This window comes from Glycine max, chromosome 15 (assembly GCF_000004515.6).
Source record: "Glycine max cultivar Williams 82 chromosome 15, Glycine_max_v4.0, whole genome shotgun sequence".
Lineage (NCBI taxonomy): Eukaryota > Viridiplantae > Streptophyta > Magnoliopsida > Fabales > Fabaceae > Glycine > Glycine max.
The window spans coordinates 8,807,634-8,825,559 of NC_038251.2; the positions used below are offsets into that span (position 1 = coordinate 8,807,634).

The 17,926-nt window shown below is 31.3% G+C and overlaps 2 protein-coding genes across 2 annotated transcripts; both read right to left on the minus strand.

Annotated features, from left to right (window-relative positions):
• Positions 1 to 996: 996 nt before the first annotated feature.
• Positions 997 to 7,058, minus strand: LOC102665237 (uncharacterized). Its single transcript, XM_014767854.3, has 3 exons — positions 6,661 to 7,058; positions 4,267 to 4,398; positions 997 to 2,691 (listed from the first exon to the last, which is right to left on the minus strand). The coding sequence occupies exons 1-3, from the start codon at positions 6,967 to 6,969 to the stop codon at positions 1,114 to 1,116; spliced, it is 2,019 nt and encodes a 672-aa protein (XP_014623340.2). The 5' UTR covers positions 6,970 to 7,058; the 3' UTR covers positions 997 to 1,113.
• Positions 7,059 to 15,553: 8,495 nt separating this feature from the next.
• Positions 15,554 to 17,926, minus strand: LOC100806895 (plastid-lipid-associated protein, chloroplastic). The gene is made up of 3 exons (XM_003546121.5): positions 17,365 to 17,926; positions 16,375 to 16,570; positions 15,554 to 16,036 (listed from the first exon to the last, which is right to left on the minus strand). The coding sequence occupies exons 1-3, from the start codon at positions 17,772 to 17,774 to the stop codon at positions 15,722 to 15,724; spliced, it is 921 nt and encodes a 306-aa protein (XP_003546169.1). The 5' UTR covers positions 17,775 to 17,926; the 3' UTR covers positions 15,554 to 15,721.

The following is a 17,926-nucleotide window of genomic DNA, read 5'->3' on the forward strand; positions in this document are numbered from 1 at the left end:
GATAGTTGGGTTAACTTATTGGCCATTTTATATGTGGACCTTCCTAGTTCAGATGGATCATAGCTAAATGGGTTGGGGTTAACTTATTCGAGAACTCTAGTTTGAAGCTGGTAGAGAGAGCTCCTTTTAAGCTTCTTTTTTTTTTTTTTTTTCATTTTCTAAGTTTTTTATTTTTTAAAGAAATTTTGTATAAAATTGTTTGGCCTAACTTCTCCTTAGAAAAAAGAAAGTTAAAAAAAGATTATCAAACACTACCTTCTTTTTTTTACAAACTATCAAACACTACCGTAATAACCTATTAAAAAGGGGTAAATATCCCTGCAGATTATTATATAGCTTCACATCATGCCATTTAAGTCCAATAGCTTAAAAACTTTGATATGTATAATGAATTTTGCTTCTATATGAAATAAAATTTTTGGACACTTGATAGTTGAGAAACGATCCTCATCCGAAATTGTCTTCCGTTTTTGGGTAAGCAAGCACCCTTCACACCCAATTCAAGGAGCTCACCTAACTTTGAGTGATTGAAAGATGACACCTAACTTTGGTGGACCTGTCACGTGTGAATTGGTTGGACAAAAGCGTATATTCTTATTTTATCCCTTTTAATTATGAATGTTACTGCCTGTTTGGTTCCACATTGCAATACAAATAACGTGCGTTATGAGTGAAGTTACTGATAGCATGCTTGCAGCCAATATTATACTTGGTGTTGGTGTTGATGTATTACTTTTGGATTTGCAAAGTTAGGCTTTGACTTGTAATCTATTTTTGTTCACCTTTACTAGCACATGATTTGGCTTCTTTATCTTTTATTGCTAATGAAAATTACTAGCTGGATGAAGTTCCATATCAATTGGAACTCAGCACAAGATGTAATGGATTCTGTTTCTGTTATGGAATGATAAGATAAGCCATATTTTACATTAAGAAAAAATCCAATCCAACAAAAAATAAAATCAAATGCTAATAGACAGTCAACGAAAGCATTATCATTCTTTAAGAAAATATCCATTAGATATTCAGCCAGCTCTTAAATTAAAATGAGTAGAACATATGAAAACTCTAACATTTAATAAACAAGGCCCAATTATTAATTAAGTCTTTGGCTTAAGTATAACCGATATTTTTGGCTTTTCTCTCCTTTCCAAAAGGAGTGACTTCGAAACTAGATTTTGGAATACCTCGTGGCCATTCTGTGCACCCTCTCATCCCACGTATTATGTGTGGGTTCGTGTTATTGTATGTAGAGTTTCCTTGTTCCAACAATTCTGAGTGTTTGAAGCTACCTTCAACAGAACCTTGACACTGAATTGAACTTGTTGGAAGTCTATGGTTACACTCCTTTTGTTTGTGCCAACCATCATCACCTAGCCTTCTATGTTGAGAACATTTTGTAGAAGAAATCGTTATTCCACCATTATTGGAGCATGACCTTAGTTGTTTAGAAGTAAGACAAACTTTCCTCTTTAAGTCTCCAATAGATACGGAACATTCCCCATTAACTCCTGTCTTTAAAGATTCCAAACATGCCTTTTCACTACCTAATAAATCCTTGTCTTGGTAATTAACATTAACAGAATAGGTGTCTCCTCTTTGTGGCATTGAGCTAAACTTCCGATCCTCAATATAACCAATAGTTTCTAAGGAATAATTAGTTGGTTCTAATCCAAAATTATAATCACTGGAGGGACTGTTGTGATGCAATATAGAGCTTTCATTCAACTCTTCATCAAGATTTTCAATGTAGATTGTGGACATAGGGCTAGTAAGTGTGGTATGGGAATAACATGGTTTAATCTTCCCCTCTTCTGTGTTTTCTTTTCTTAGCTCCTCAAAAGTGGAAACTGTGTCATCTGACTTTGAGAAATCATATGAAAGCTCCAGAATGCGTTTGATATTTACTGATTCAACTACCTGTTTGATCAACTCTGCGTCCTCTAGTTCAGTGGTGTCTAGTTCAGCACCCCTTGATCTCAAAAACACTTGGAGAAAAGCAATCAACTGGACCATCTGATTATATTTGTCTTCAAGTAAAAACTGTACATCAGCTAGCTTCATTTGCACGCGTTCTTCGCGCCATAGCTCAGCCATTTCCATCATCTCCCTCTCTTCTTCCACCTCCTTGCAAATTTTCACGGAATCGCTTAGCAACACCTCAAGCTTAGCCGTGTCTTCCCTTACTTGCATGGCTAATTCGTTGCAAACTTCCTCTATCAGTTTTCTTTCTCTCTTTTCTTTCTTGTAGTTTGTCATATACTGCTTTGCAGAAATCTTGGTTTTAGCCAATTCATGTACCAATTTGGTATTGAATAACTCCATCCTTTCTCTACTTCTTTTTTCCCTTGCCAACTTGTCCTTTATGTTATCTAACATTGTTCCAATCTTGAGGCATTCTCTACACTTCTGGGAGACCCTTTTGTCTTCAAGATTCTGCAAAAATTGTTCCACTGTTTTCTTAGAGGACTTTTGTGTAGCCTTAAGTTCATTGATGGACCTCTGAGCGCGTAGGAGTTCTAGCAAATTAGTGACACCAAAGTAACAGTCACCTACAATTTGTTTTTCTTCAACATGCTTCATTCCATGAAGCATATTAAACTTGTTGCATGCTTCATTATTATTAAGGGCAGTGTTCCATTTTGTTGCCTCTTCTTTAGAACATTTGAGACATTGCATAGAAGATTCAAGCTGAGAAAAAAATAATCAAATCACCACCATGAATATAGATTGGATTGTTGAATCTAAATATTGTTTTCTGGAGGAGAAACATATATGATGTTATATTTAAGTTTCCTTTCGCCTTTCGGCCAACTTAATAAATTTTATTTTAATTTTAACCATTGCTTTAACTTTACCAACGATATTAGAAATAGAGATTTTCTATAATATCCAAAGAAATCTAATGATTTCATTTGGTACGATTATTTTCTGGGTGAATAGTTGAATAAATTTGGACGCATAAAAAAGAGAATTTATATTAATTTCATTCAACTATTGATAAGAAAAGATGAAGAAAAAGTTTATTTTTCTGAGGGTACAATAAAATTTCTTAATCTTCAACTCTTAATTTTCTGAGGGTACAATAAAATTTAAAAGTTAAAAAAAACAAAAAATAATGTTTTAAAGTTTAATTGTGTTCATATGTAAAAAAATGATCTATTTAATAAAAAAAATTATTATTCAATTTTACTCGTCTGTAAAAAAAAAACTTGGGTCAACAACACACCATGATTGGGTTAATCTTTGATCCAATAAGAATTTCTTTTAAAAATATATTTTATTTTTATAATTTTTTGAAAATGTAAAACAAATAAAATTTAAATAGGAAAAAAACATTTCTTTTATATAGAGTCATGGACCATCTGTTCAAATATCATTTTTTGGCTTCATTGATAGAACTAGAATATAAATAAATACAAATTTTATAAAAGACGTGAAAGCTTAGATATATTTTTTAGAGTGAATTTATCTTATTGATCCCAAGTAAAAATAAGATTAAATAACTTAATTCAATAATAATAGAATTTAGATAATTATCTTATATTTTCAATTTTATCAATAATGTTATGACTATCACATTTAATATACTATCTTTAATTTTTCTTTCATATCATTTATGTATGCAATCAAAACTTTATAAATATTAATTAAAGGTTAATAATTAAAATTATTTAATAATTATTTTTTTATTAATTATAAAAATCTATATTCTTTATTCAACTTAGGTAAATATATAGTTATCATAAAAGTAACTTTAGGTAAATAGTCTTCATTTATTTAACTTCAGAGAAATTAATTTTAATTTTTTTAATAGATTGAAATATATAAAAAATAATTTTAGGTAAATATCTCTCATTTGTTATAATTAATTAAAAATACTAATTATTAGTATTTTAATATTTTATAATTTTATTACATATATTTATGTATTTTAGTATAATTTCAATTTCAGTAAGAAAAGTATAATTTTAATTATTAATTTTTAATTAAAAATTATAAAGTTTGAATTTTATAAAAAATGATATGAAAGAAAAATTAAAAATAATATATTAAATGTGATAGTTATAATTCAAAATATAAGATAGTTATTTAATTTCTGTTGGTCATTATTTAATCTCATTTTTAGTTGAGATAAATTAGACAAACACTTTTAGAATAGATAACGAGGTGAATTTCATAATCCAAGGCTGACTAAAACGGCCTTCCAGTCTTACGCAGTTGATGCATGTAAAAAATAATAATTAGCATATGTTTTCATGATACCTCACAGCGAAGTCCATTTCTTGAACGCAAGATGGTTATTGGCTTCATTTGCTGATCTTTTATCTCTTTTAGTTTTTCTCCGCAATTGAGACGTCGATGAGGAAATGTGATCTTTACATTCCCGTTAGCAAGCTGAAGCAAACATGCGCGAGGAGATTCAATATGAGACAATGAAAATGGGGAAGGAGAGAGACATTGAATAAACCCCCGAATTAGTATTTGCAATTGAGATTATATGCGTCCAGCATTTTAGTTTTCTAGGTTTCAAAAGTCTCCAATTAGCTCTTAATTTTTAAAACGACATTTACTTTAAAAATTACAGTAAAAAATAAAGTTAAAAAAAAAAACAAAATGAAATACCTTTTTATGAAGTCAGAGACTAATGAAAAGTTTTTAAAATCTCACGAATTAAATATCCAATCCATATAATGTCGAGGATTAATTTATGAGTTACATGGATGTATATGAGTTAACCTAGAATACAAACTACAGAAAACGACCAAACTAAGTTTAATAAACTATAGTTTTTTTTATAAGAAAAATATGTGAAAAAAGTACAATAAATTCTCTAACCCATATACAAAATATTCAACACATAGAGGTAACTACATATTTTTAGTAATCTAATCTATCGAGTTCATACACTGGTTTGAGAATAACAACAAAACTCCCCATCCCTGCCATGCATGAATCAAGATGAACAACAAGATCTTATCTTGATAAGTTCTAGAATGAGTAATGATACTTGAACGCTAATGATATCAAAACTACTACCCTAAAACTGTTGATGATTTGCATTAGTCAAATTGACCAACTTACAACATATGCTAGAAAATACAGTATAACGTAAATTTCTAAACCTCAACCCTTTGAGTAAATTATCATATTGAAGATAATAAGTTGGACCACATCAAATGGTAAAAGGAAAAATAAAAAATAAAATTAAGTATAATACCAAATCTGATGAGATACTAAGAAAAAAAAATTAAGCTGACCATCTATACATGCATGCCCAAGGAATATTAGGCTTGGGTTTCAAGTGGAGCTGCCTAGAGATCCTAGGAAACACTTTTTTCAATTTTGTGGAAAGAAAAGTACTAAAGCATGGTAGTTTTGTGGTTTTGCTTCTATTCGGTCTTTATGGTGGCCTATAAATGTTAATATGTTCTTGAGCTGATTAAATTTATATCTTGGGCCTTTTTGAGTGATCAAGGCATGCATGAAGTGTTTGTAGAGTCAGCACGGCTTATGAATAAAATCAGGGTTGTGTGGCAGATATTAGATGTTTTATAAATGGGTTGGAGCACTCCTTATATATCTATTTTATATCTTTTTTGGCTGATGAAAAATATATATATATATATATACATGCCCAACGCAAAAGATATACAACAAGTCGTCGTTGATGATGATAATTTTTGTTTATTTAAAAGGCTATTGATGGTTCACAACAATTTCATGCATGTGTCTCCGGAAGTCTATTTACTTATTTTTCTACTAGCGTTTTTGGATCTAGTTTTGGCACCAGTATACGTGCGTCAACTCAGAAGTAAGAGTTGTAACTGTGTCTTTCACATGATTTGATGTGAAAACATGAATCCCAAATGCATGTAGATCCAAATATGCGATACGCCTGTTATACAAAACTAAAGACACAAAACAAATTAACTGAGTTGGAATTTGGAAAGTAGCACATAATGAGATGTGGGTCAAAGAGAAACTGATATTTCAAAAACTGCAAAAAAAAACAAAAATATCATAAAACCAAAACAAGAAGCCTACGCTAAAAAAATACAAAACAAAAGTTTTTATAAACTAAATTAATAACTGAGGTTGGAAGACAATAAGAAAAATCATGCATGCCGATATTAAACTTATGATTTTTTTCTTCGACATACATACATATATATATATATGCAACCCTGGACATATTCATCAGAAAACAAAACAAAGCCTTCTTGTAATATAAATTGAGAATATTAATAGCACTCTCTTTAACATATTTTTTTTAATATACTTTCTACCGACAGGTTATTTCTTATTTTACGTGCTCTTTTTCTTATTTTATAATTTTTAATAAATAATGTGTTAGAAAAAGTGTATTAATTAATAACACTCAGAAAAAAGTGGCTTACCTAGTATTCTTTCTTTGATAAGAAAAACATAAAAGTCACAAGGCTAGATATATCTTTCTTACTTTTAGTAAAGTATCATAAATACAATTTCGCTCATATAATTAATGTCAAGGTTCATAGTTTGCAAAATATAGTTAGGTTGGGGGTTTGCCATTTTAGGCTTTTACTACTATACCGAACCAAATTAACAAATTAAGAATATACTCAAATCAAAACGTAAGTGAGGAAAAAAGAGAAGCACATGCATTGAAATTTATACCTGATACTTGGACGATGGTGAATATCGTAAAACATCACCGTTCAGAAACCGCCACTGCCACAACCCTGCTACGAGCTTCCTCGCCGAAGCCTCAGCCTCAGTATTTTTCAGTAAACCTTTCCAAAAATTCACAGGGGAACTGTTATTACTTGCAGAATGCTTCTTGTGTGCTCCCCTGAGGCGAAAGGCGACGGCAATGCCTGGATTTCGATGCTTGCAGCGGCGACGACGAATTGCCGGAATGAGGGTCTGGCCGGAGGAGATCATTGGGTCGGGTGGAGTAGTTTTGAGGTTGGACTTGGACGCCATGAACGGAATGAGGTAGAGGCTCAAAGCAAAAGCAGAAAGAGAAAAGCGAGAACATGGGAGAAAACGAACATGGGTTGGTTGAGAATTTCGGAAACCATAATGTTTCTGCCTCCCGAGGGGTCACTTGAACCCCTATTTATTTCGTTTGCTTTGCATGTATTTTCTATGTTGAAAATTTTATGTCAATGATTTCAGAGTATTTTCTTGGCGTGAATCTAAGTATTTCTTGACTGAAAGTAAACGACTAAAATACTTAAATAATATATATATATATATATATATACATCAAATTTATGATGATATATTTAAGAAAGAAAATTATCTATATATCATATTTATAATAATGTCTCTCATAACAGTGATAAAGGTATCTTTTTTTCCTAATTTATTTTAATAGAAAAAAGGATAGATTCTTTTTTTTAGGTTTAGGTAGACGTAGATTTTACATGTTAGCAATTTATTCCAGTAACATGTACAGGCAACGAGGGAAATCATGTAAGTAAATGTCATTAACGGATCAGTAACAAATACAAAACCTACGATTGTCTCTTCCGAGGTTGGTAATATCTCATCATCTCGTGGTTCAGAGCCCAGCCCACGTTGCATCCTCCGAGGTCTGTAAATTCTTTTGCATTTTAATTAAGTCTTAAAAAATAAAATATTTTTTAAAGTATAAATTGGAATATACTACATTTTTGTAAATAAGTGAAATAGAAAAAACAAGTGTGGAAAATATATGATAAAATGATTATGTAATAAAAATAAATTATAAAAGTGTCGGAAGAATTTGTTGTATAAATGTTAGAATATTTTACTAAACAGGAGTTTGTCTTAAAACATTTGAATTTTACTACTAGTATTTTACTTTTCCTTTTTACTTATTGGCTTATTTGATCGACTTTTTGCTCCTGCAAAGTCAGGCTGAGTTAAATTTTCATTGAAAGTTATGGTCTTTCGTGACTATGTACGGAACGGGGGTGTAAAAACAAACTAAACACCGATCCAAAATCCAACCAAACGATTTTAAAAAAATCAAATTACTTTGAAAAAGAATCGAATTGAACCACTTTATAAAAATGATTCCATTAACCGAATCATTTTCAAAAAGGCGTTTAATTCAGATTTTTAGACAAACCAATTTACATGTGGATAAAAAAGTAGTTAATCAAATTCAACCAAACACAACCAAAAAACATAAAATCTTAAATGATGATTTATACCAATAAGTCATGAGTATTTAAGTGAATTTGGAGTCACACTCTAACTTAAAATCTTAAGACTCAAATTTATGGGTATTTTTCTCACTTATATAGTATTCAACCTTTTGATTTCTTTCAGATGTAGGACTTCACCTCACACTTGTACTTTAACAATCTTTTCCTACCGTGTGAGTCTCTTCTATATGGTAGTCTCCTCCTGAAGTGCAAGCCATTTTCATCCACAAATATTTTTATGACGGTCATTAGAATCTATATGTTCTAAATACTTGTATCATTGTTCCACCTACGAAACATGTCGTCTAGATTCATCTTTAGGAAGATTTTCAATACAAGAAATTCCCAAACCTAAGATTTATTGTCGTCATCTTACTCATATATGTCAATTACCAAGTCGAATCATCAACTTTGATATAAAAAAAAAGCTACCCGCTAATTATATATAAAAGTCTAATTTAAAAGAAAATGTATATCTAGTTTTCCATTAACCTCTTTAAAAAGAAATTGTATATAGTAAAGTATAAAGTGTTTCTTTTGCACTAGTGATATATAAATTAAAAGCAGTTGTGTATTATTTTTTTAAAATTTAATACTTTACTTTCCTAATTAAAAGTTTGCGTTTGCTCCCCTTATAAAAATAATTTTTTTAAAGTTAATATGAGGTTACCATTAACATGTTATGTTGGCGATATTTGTTAAAAAAAATTGACAATAAATTAATGGTGGATCAAAATTGTATTTTAAAAATGTGAAAATCAAACATGTAATAAAAAATGAGAAATTAAAATTGTAACAGTCATATAATTATAGGAAGAAAAATATATTTAAGCTTAAAAATCTATATTTTCTTTGTAAAGTTTAGCTTAATTTTTCAAGACTTTTTAACCTAACATATTAACATGTGATAAATATATATAATGGATAAACCCCACACCCCTAGATGCATATGTGTTAATGAAGAATGTATCTTCTTATAATTTTTTTATTACTTCTCTAAATATTTTAAAAATAAATAAATAAATTTAATGACTTAAAATATAAAAATATTTCATATTTTATTTAATTTAATGAATAAAAGTTTGAGAGGAAGATATTGCCTAAAAAGATTTGAAGTTATTCTTTCACGGTACAATGATTGACACTTCATCCTTGAAATAATACCTGTACACTATTTTTTTTCTTCTAATACCTGCATCCTATTGGTCAAGTAAGTCAGTGATTTCTCCATTGACAAAAAAAAAACCAAAAAAGACAGTTATGCTCCCGTATCCAATTGTAGACGGTAGTTGTTTGTGTTATTTCTTACTGCAGGTTGTCAAATGTTGCTTTATTAGAATGTATTCGAGATCATTCCAAATCAGATCTCAGTCAGTATTATCATGCGTCCTTTTTTTTCTACCACATTTTGTTTCATTAATGTCCATGTGGTAAACTTCGTCTACTCTTGAGAGATGCAATTAAAGGCAATGTGAGCTGAACCAAATTAAAGGAATTGCAACTGAGACTATTACTTTTTTCTATTTCTACTTGGGACCTTACCCATTTTCACCTCATTTTGACCACTTTCATCCATTTTTAAAGAATTTTTTACTGATATGTGCTATTTCTATCTTGTTCGGCGATAAATTAAATTTGTATATAATTTGTATTTTTTTATTCATAAAAATTAAATTGAGTATAATACTCACGAATGTTGAACTGAACTAGATCCCATTAGTATACCATTTACATATGACTTGGTTATTATGTGATTTCACCCAATTACATATTTTATCATTATATCCGGTTTTCGTTCTTGGGAAGGAAAAAAGTTAAGTTTTGTTAGTAATATATTTCGGTACACAGTGAACTGGTCTACTTGGTATGAGTTGTATTCCAAGGTGTTTCTTTCAATTTCATCTGAGTTTTGGATTTGATGAAAGTCATATCTTGGATTTGGTTTAACGTTAAAAGGATAGTATTTGATATTCTTCTTTTTCTAATTGGTGGATTAACCTTCTATCTATATTTCTCTTTGATATGGCCCTACAAAATCTTTGTATTCATGTTAGAATACCTCTTTTACTCTTTTATAAATTTTGCTTAGAAAAAAAGATAGCGTGGTGTTAATATGATAACATAACAGGTTGTATAAAAGATATAAGATTAGTTTAGTAATGAAAAAAAATAAAAGAAAAAAAGGTCCTAAGTTTAAATTTTTTTACTAATAAAAACTACCAGCTAAAAAACTAAAAACAAGTGACGTGAGGCTAATACCAATTGACATAAATATAATTACACAAATATTAACGTAATACTAACCTTAAAACCAAAAATTAAAGGTAGATAGCCACTGTGATTGTGATTATGAATGCATTCATTCATGATCGATCTTCATCTATGCATAGAATAAGAAAAAAGGATAATTCAGGTGAGTTGACGAATTTCTACTCCCGGGAAATCACAGTATTGTCCACCTTCAATTATGAGGTACCCTGAGTACTACAAATGAAAGGATGCTACAACGGAAAACCAATTCCAAGTGTCTGACTCCACCAACCAAATAGAAAAAGTATTTTAAAATTTGAACTAACTCATCCAATGTACAGCCTCGACAACTCGACCAGGGTGCTGCAAAACCTGAAAAAACTACCTAACTCTCAGCTCAATAGCACTCAACAATTAAAATTTCAACCGGTGTTGTAAACAAAGGAATCATACCCTAAAAATTTGGGACAAAAAAAGTAAAGGCACAATAAACAACTCAAATAAATTGTTAATCCTGTTTGAAACCTGCTCCCTCTACTCAATTCATTTGATTTAATAATTCAATGCAAAAACATAAACATCGGCTACTGAAACTGACCACCAATAACTAACTACATTAGTATCTGAAGTGTAGAGTGTCACTGCCAAAACCTTGGACCCACTTCTTTTTAATTTTGGATACTTTCATCAATATGTTATTCATAATTCTGAGTAGCCAATAGTGTAGTTGATAGAAAATTAAATCCCAAAGGTTATTTCTGATGCAGAGAAAGATGCCAAATAGTTGCTGTAATTAACTCTTGAAATCATTTCTGGTAGATAGCCAACATGGTCATGAGTCTCATGACCTGAGTATATTTCCATCCTTTTTATTTCCTGTTAAGTTACATTTTTCCAAACTTTAATTTCTAACCAATTTCCAAAGTTGTACAAGTTTTGCATATGTCCATCTTTCAGAATTTTTTTTTGCTTAGCCCTTTTCTGTAAGGGGAGCTTCAAACAGATAAGTACCAAGCAATAAGCATTGACTTTTGAAATACTACTACTGGTTTTGCTTCACTACTGTGAACTCATGTATGCTTCTGGATAAGGGGCTGATCCTTCTGAAAATGTAGGCACTTGCGAAGACCTGAAAGCAGGTTCTTCCTTCTTGTTGAACTCAGTGAAGTCACTGTTTGGATCACTTGCTGATTCGAATGGTCTAAACCAAAACATTGTTCATTGATTGATGAATGGAGCCAATAGCACTAGGAAAATTTTAAAACCCTGAACATTACTAAAGTAGCAACTTTGAGAAGTTAGTCACCAAAAATATGTAATGTATCGTCCCAGATTGTTATAGGATATATGTTTAATTTTAAGTCATAATTGCATCTTGAATTGCAGCAAAACGTGACGTGAGATATTTTTCTAGAGAGGATATCTTTCTAGAGAGGAATGATAGTTCTTTACATTTTCTAACTACTGGTGGTTACTTTTTATTTTTCATTTGTTGTCTAAAAGCAAGGTGTGGTAAAACGAGAAAACATCCTCCATACTACTGGACTGGTACCTAGTGTAACTTTAGTAGAGTTTGTCCGCTAAAAAAAAGGTTTTGGTGATATACTCCAAAGAAAGAGGATGAGAGTTAACTCCACATTCTTAATTATTCTTGTCAACCATGTTGAGATTTAAATGCTTAATTAAAACATAATTTCACTTAGTAATATGACTTCGACTGAAATTGAAATTATATGTACGTATATTATAAACTATAAAATTAAATTTTATTTTATTAATCTTTTAGTTGAAAGTTATTTTTTCATTTTTCTTTTCAAAAGTGTTAAATTAAAAGATGCATATTATACAGATTTTAGCTTTGAGTGATATATATTTTCGGGCTATCAATTATGAAACCTAGTCTAGCCCTATGTCACGCTAGTGGGCCAAATTAGCTTTAATTAAAAATAAACAAAAAAATTAAGCATGATTCATGATCCAAAAATATGAAAAACAGATAAAAAATTTATATTTATAAATTAAATTGTTATTTTGCTTGTAAATTTGATATTATTTGCTCCTATATATAAAAAAATAATTACTTAATTTATTAAGACCAATAAAAAGTAGTTAAATTAATTAATTTATCATGAATTTTAATTATTTTAACAATAAGACTACTCATTATTTTAATGATTTAAGAGGTGCTTATTTTTTAAAAGATAATTTTTCAACCGTGACTATATCTTCTTTTATTGATAACTTAATAAATACACACTCTTACAAAAAAAGAGTATAATCATTAATGGACCTCACAATTAATTAAGAGTAAAAAGAAAACATAGTAGTGATATGTTTTTTATAATTTTGAACAATAGAAATGTAGCCTTTTGTTTAGTATATATAAGATCAGAGGTTGTATTTTCTAAAATGGATGACAAAAAAAAAGTCTTGCACAATCACAATAAGTTAGTATACTCTTTCTATTTCTTTTTAAGTGTTATTTTTAAAAAAAAAATTATTTATCTGTCATTTATAAAGTTCAAGATACATTAATTATTTTTTATCAATTACATCCTTAACTGCTTTTTAATATTTAATTAATTTTCAAATATATTTATTGTGGAGTGAGAAGAAAATGGGATGAAAAAGAAAATCTATGACTAAATTTTATTATTTTTCTTGATTTTTATCTAACAACGACACATAAAAAAAGGAATGGAGAGTGTATATTACAACTAATGATGTGTATTCAGCATTAGAATTTCACATTCCCATTATAAAGTGTTGCACAATTGTCACAATCTTCAATTTAGTTTTGCTATCAGTTCACATCTAAAGTAGATCAAAACATATCAGCATATATAAAACCACATGAAAATTCTCTTAGTTTTACGTCTTTCTTCTTTTTTTTTTTTCTTTGTAAAGATTCATGTTAGGGTTGGTCCATCAAGTTGGGCTCAAATTGCCTACTCTAGTAAAAGGTTTTTTTTTTAAGAATATTGTAGTAAAAGTTAGCACCGTCTAACACCAACACGTGGCTAAGGTGCTGGACAGTTTTAATTTATATATGTAGATGATTAAAAATGGACTTCTTAAGTATGATGGGACATTTCTTGGGTCTCATGTTTACATGTAGCTTAGTGGGTCGTTCAAGGTTAATAAGTGTAGAGGATGAACCTAATTTGTCGAGATGTCATCAACCTTTTGTACTCTGAAGTGGACATCAAATCTATGGAGCATTAAAACTTCTTTTAGGTTGAACCCATTGGATTAGGCCAGTGTAAAGGCTTAATCTAAATCACAAGCCGAATCAAGTTTGCAAACTTCTTAAATCATTAAACAAGCCAAATCAACTAGTAAATATTGGCGTAAAAACTCTCTTTTATTCATAAGTAGTTAAGCACCATGTCCATCACTACGAAAATGTAGTTACTCAGTCTTCATTAAATCCACACCTATACACCCTTCATAACTCTACTATAATACACCTTGATCACATCATATTAGCAAGGAGATTCCCTAGATGAATTTTGCTTGTTGTGTTTGGTATACAGAAGAGAAATATAGTATATAGAAATAAAAGGAGAGAGTAGGAATAGGTGGCAAATAAAATGAAAAGTAATTGTGTTTGATTGGAAAAAAATAAAAAAGAGATGATGAGAGAGATAGAGAGAAAAATGAAAATAGATGAGTATAATTTAAGTGGGTCTCATTAATTTTAAAATTATTTCTCACCTATATCATCTATAACAAACAACGTTAACTCATTTTCATCTTCACAAATTGTTTCCATCTCTCAAAACAAACAGCCTAAGGGTCAACTTTGCACTTCCTTTAACATTAAAGACCCCAGGATTCTCAAGTATCCCTTTGTTTATGGAAATATTTTCTCAAACTTGTTCCATGACTCTATCTTCATAGTTTACAGCCTCAATCTTGTCGGCAAGAATACATCTTAGTTAAACACTTAAACCCAACTATATAACAGGGACCTATCTCCACCAATACAGCTAACTCGATTATGACAACTAATCATGTAAAAAATGGAGAGGAGGATGTGGAACATGACTTTGGGTTATTTAAATTCAATTTAGCCACATTTTGGGATTGTTGTGTATCTCTTTAGGGCATTGCTATTGTCACCGCCAAATTTGTTATTGGTATTACTAGTCATAGTAAATTCTCCATGTTATCATTCTCCCTTCCTCCTACACCCCAACCCTTCTCCCTTCCTTCCCCATCTGCCCAACTCCCTTCTCCCTTCAACTCTCCCTCTCATTTCTCCTTCATTTCTTCGTCAAACAAGTGTGGTAAATTTTATTTTTCATTTTTTTATACAACGAAAATATGTTTTTATTATGTTTTGGATTGAGGAATACAATAAAATTATATTTTCGTTGTACTTTTTTACAAAACAAAAAAAAATACACAACAAAAATATAATTTTATTATATTTTTCAACATAAAATACAATGAAAACATACTTTCATTGTGTATCATTTGAGGATGAAAAAAATTATAAAACAAAATCATGTTTCCATTGGACAATTACTCCCACCCCCAAATAACATGACGGGATTTCATTGTGCAATCTTTTTCACCCCTAAAATATACACAATGAAAGATTTCATTGCAAATAATTTTATTGTGTTTTTGTCAAAATGACTTTTCGGAATAATGCTAAAAGACCTCCACGTGGGTAATGCCAATAGCAACTCCCATCTCTGTCTTGAATCCAGCGAGGTCGAAAACAGATTAGTTGTGTATCTCTTTATTTTTGGCAGAACAAAAACTGGTTTGGCCCAGAAAAAAAAAACATGGGATTGAACATGTGACTGATATGAGCAAGATGGATTTAGCCATACTTTCACAACTACATTTTTACTTCAATATCTATTCTGAGAAAGAATACAAATGTTTATTCCCTCAAATATTTATTTCCATTTTAATTAGCTACCCCAATATTGAAATTTAAGTATAAATTGAGTGCCAATCTGGTGAGGAAGAGTATAGATTAACAAGAATCTCACTCTGTTCCCAACAAAAGCATACTGGTTGTACCACTTCCGATCCTGAGAAAATAGTCAAACACAGAAAACATTTTATGATGTTACTTGAAGTTGGTTGATGCCTTTCGATTCTGCTCATAAACCATCACATTAACAACCAACCAACAATTCGCAACACAGCATTAACAAACTGTTCTACACATGTATCTTCAAAATCATTGTATAAAATTCAGACCCTTTACTTATTTATAAACATAAGCCTGATATTGACCACCAAAGTAAACTAGTTTGTTTTGTTTATCTTGTCAAAAGAGAGCTTCCTTCTTTGATAAGAACAAACACACTGCCACCATCGCCCCTTGAGATACGCAATTCTTCGTCGAGGTATGTGGTGAGTAACCAGGACTGAGCATTGCTGTTGGAAATTGGGATCTTCAAGGGAGGCCTACTTGAAATTGTTTTCACTACCGATGTGGCTGTGTCTTGGACAGAGGTAAGGATGCCTTTGAAAAGTGTAAGGTCAATCTTTTGACCCAGAAATTCCACATTTTCCGGTATCTCTAATGAGTCCGTAAGCTGTGGAGTGCCAATTATGCCTTCCTCAAACTTTATCTAAACAACATGCAAGATGACAAAATGTCACTTGTGGAGCTAAATCAAGATATTAAACTATTACGATAGTCTAAAGATAAATGTTAACAACACATTCTTTTGAACACATCTTTTATTATTGATTGAAATTTATTGAAAATTACAAATTAGATGGATCCAACAACTCATTTAATGACTCTCTCTCCCCTACTTTTTGTAGTTTTCAATAATTTTCAATCAATAAAAGGGTGTTAGAAAGAATATGCTAGAGAATCTCTTGCTAAGACTCCTCATAGTCTAAATCAAGATGGTAAACTAATATCATATGATAGTCAAAATTCAATTTAGTACAAACAAACCTGCACACGTTTTGGACTTCGAACATCAAATTTGGCATTAGTACTAATTGAGGTGGTGGCCAAAGGACCAGCGAACTGAACAGAGTTTTGGACGGTAAAATTCAGCGAGTCAATAATCTGGGATATTTCCTCTACCTTGACCAATGGTAGTGTTCCACTTGACAACAATGGGAATAAACCTGCAAAGGATGTATACCTGCGGAACCTCAAATCCACCCATGAGTTGGTAACTTTCAGTTAAAAACTTCACAATCTCTACCCTGCATCTACACATATTGCAGGGGAAAGAACACAAACCATGCAAGAAAACTAAACAGGCTTAAATATGTTTATGTTTTACGTTTTAAGGTTTTCGTTTTTAGTTTGTGTTTTACTTGTTGATCCCTGTAATGTTTACATCACTTGTTTTAATATCCACTGTAATGTAAAAACTAAAAACAAAAAATTATTATATTTTGCTGGAACATATGACACAGACTAAAAACAAAAAAAGTTACAATTTACATATTCTGTTAATCTGTTATATTTGCATGGACATAAAACATGTTGCTAATGGCAGATTCACAACAGAAATTAAAACAAGTAACATTGCAAGGATTAAAAACTAAAAGAAATACAAGAACTAAAAAAAAAAAAAAAATCGCTATACTTGGACGAACCTTGAAGGTATTTAACAAACTAAAAATTATATATTAAGTTACGTAATAGATGTATTGAGAAAAGAAAACTAAACATTTCATTAAAATTAGGTGCAGGGATATTCACTTCCATTCGCACGAGCATCTAATTGAAGAGCTAAAAGAAGGTGTCACAAAAAAATATCCAATTGAACAAAAGCCATAGAAGAAAGTAGAAACCTTCTAAAATTCTATTCAATAAAAGCCCATGCAATTTAATTGGAATTAAGAAAGCGCATAGAAAGAAAGAAATAAAGAAAAGAAGCAAGTTAAAAAAGCGATTTTCAGCAATTGGTGGAAGAAGGTAGCTTACGCGAGAATCCATTTTCCGTTGAGAAGAGTCAAGGCGTCGGTGGGAACAGGGTTAGGGTTCTTGGCCTCGAGCTGTGTGATGAGTTCAACGATCTCCGCTCTCGTTTCGCTCGTTGCTTTCAGTCCACGATCGGTGCCATAAAACGAATCCACCAAGGCCTTCTTCAGCTTCTCCGTCTCCGTCTCCGACTTCGTCGGTTTCTCCTCCACCGCTACGCCGCCGCCGTACGCCTCCTCCTTCTCCGGCCCCCACTCGTCGTCGCTCGTGACCGCTCGGACACGCACCAGTAGCCTCGGCCTTCCGACAGGTTTGGTCCAAATTCCGACGCTGCTGCGTGGTGGCGAAATAGAGGGTGAAGAGTTGAGCGGGGGCATGCAGAGGAGTTTGTTGAGGTGAGAGAGAGACGCCATTGTTCAGAGAATAGAACAGAACCGAACGAAACTGAGAAGGGAAGTGCTGGATTTTATAACGACAGCTGAGGTTTGAGAAATTCATTGTCCTAACTCCTAAGCGTTGACGACGTTGTAAAATGAAAAGAGTGTGGCCTTCGCCAAAATCACAA

Bases quoted from the DNA above. Each gene is read 5' to 3' on its own strand.
- LOC102665237 (XM_014767854.3), bottom strand. From the start codon at position 6,969: ATGGCGTCCAAGTCCAACCTCAAAACTACTCCACCCGACCCAATGATC. The intron at 4,399-6,660 runs GTATAAATTTCA...TGTTTGCTTCAG, and splicing joins CACCATCGTCCAAGTATCAG to CTTGCTAACGGGAATGTAAA. The intron at 2,692-4,266 runs GTATCATGAAAA...TTTTTTTCTCAG, and splicing joins GAAATGGACTTCGCTGTGAG to CTTGAATCTTCTATGCAATG.
- LOC100806895 (XM_003546121.5), bottom strand. From the start codon at position 17,774: ATGGCGTCTCTCTCTCACCTCAACAAACTCCTCTGCATGCCCCCGCTC. The intron at 16,571-17,364 runs GTAAGCTACCTT...GAGGTTCCGCAG, and splicing joins AACGGAAAATGGATTCTCGC to GTATACATCCTTTGCAGGTT. The intron at 16,037-16,374 runs GTTTGTTTGTAC...CATGTTGTTTAG, and splicing joins GAAGTCCAAAACGTGTGCAG to ATAAAGTTTGAGGAAGGCAT.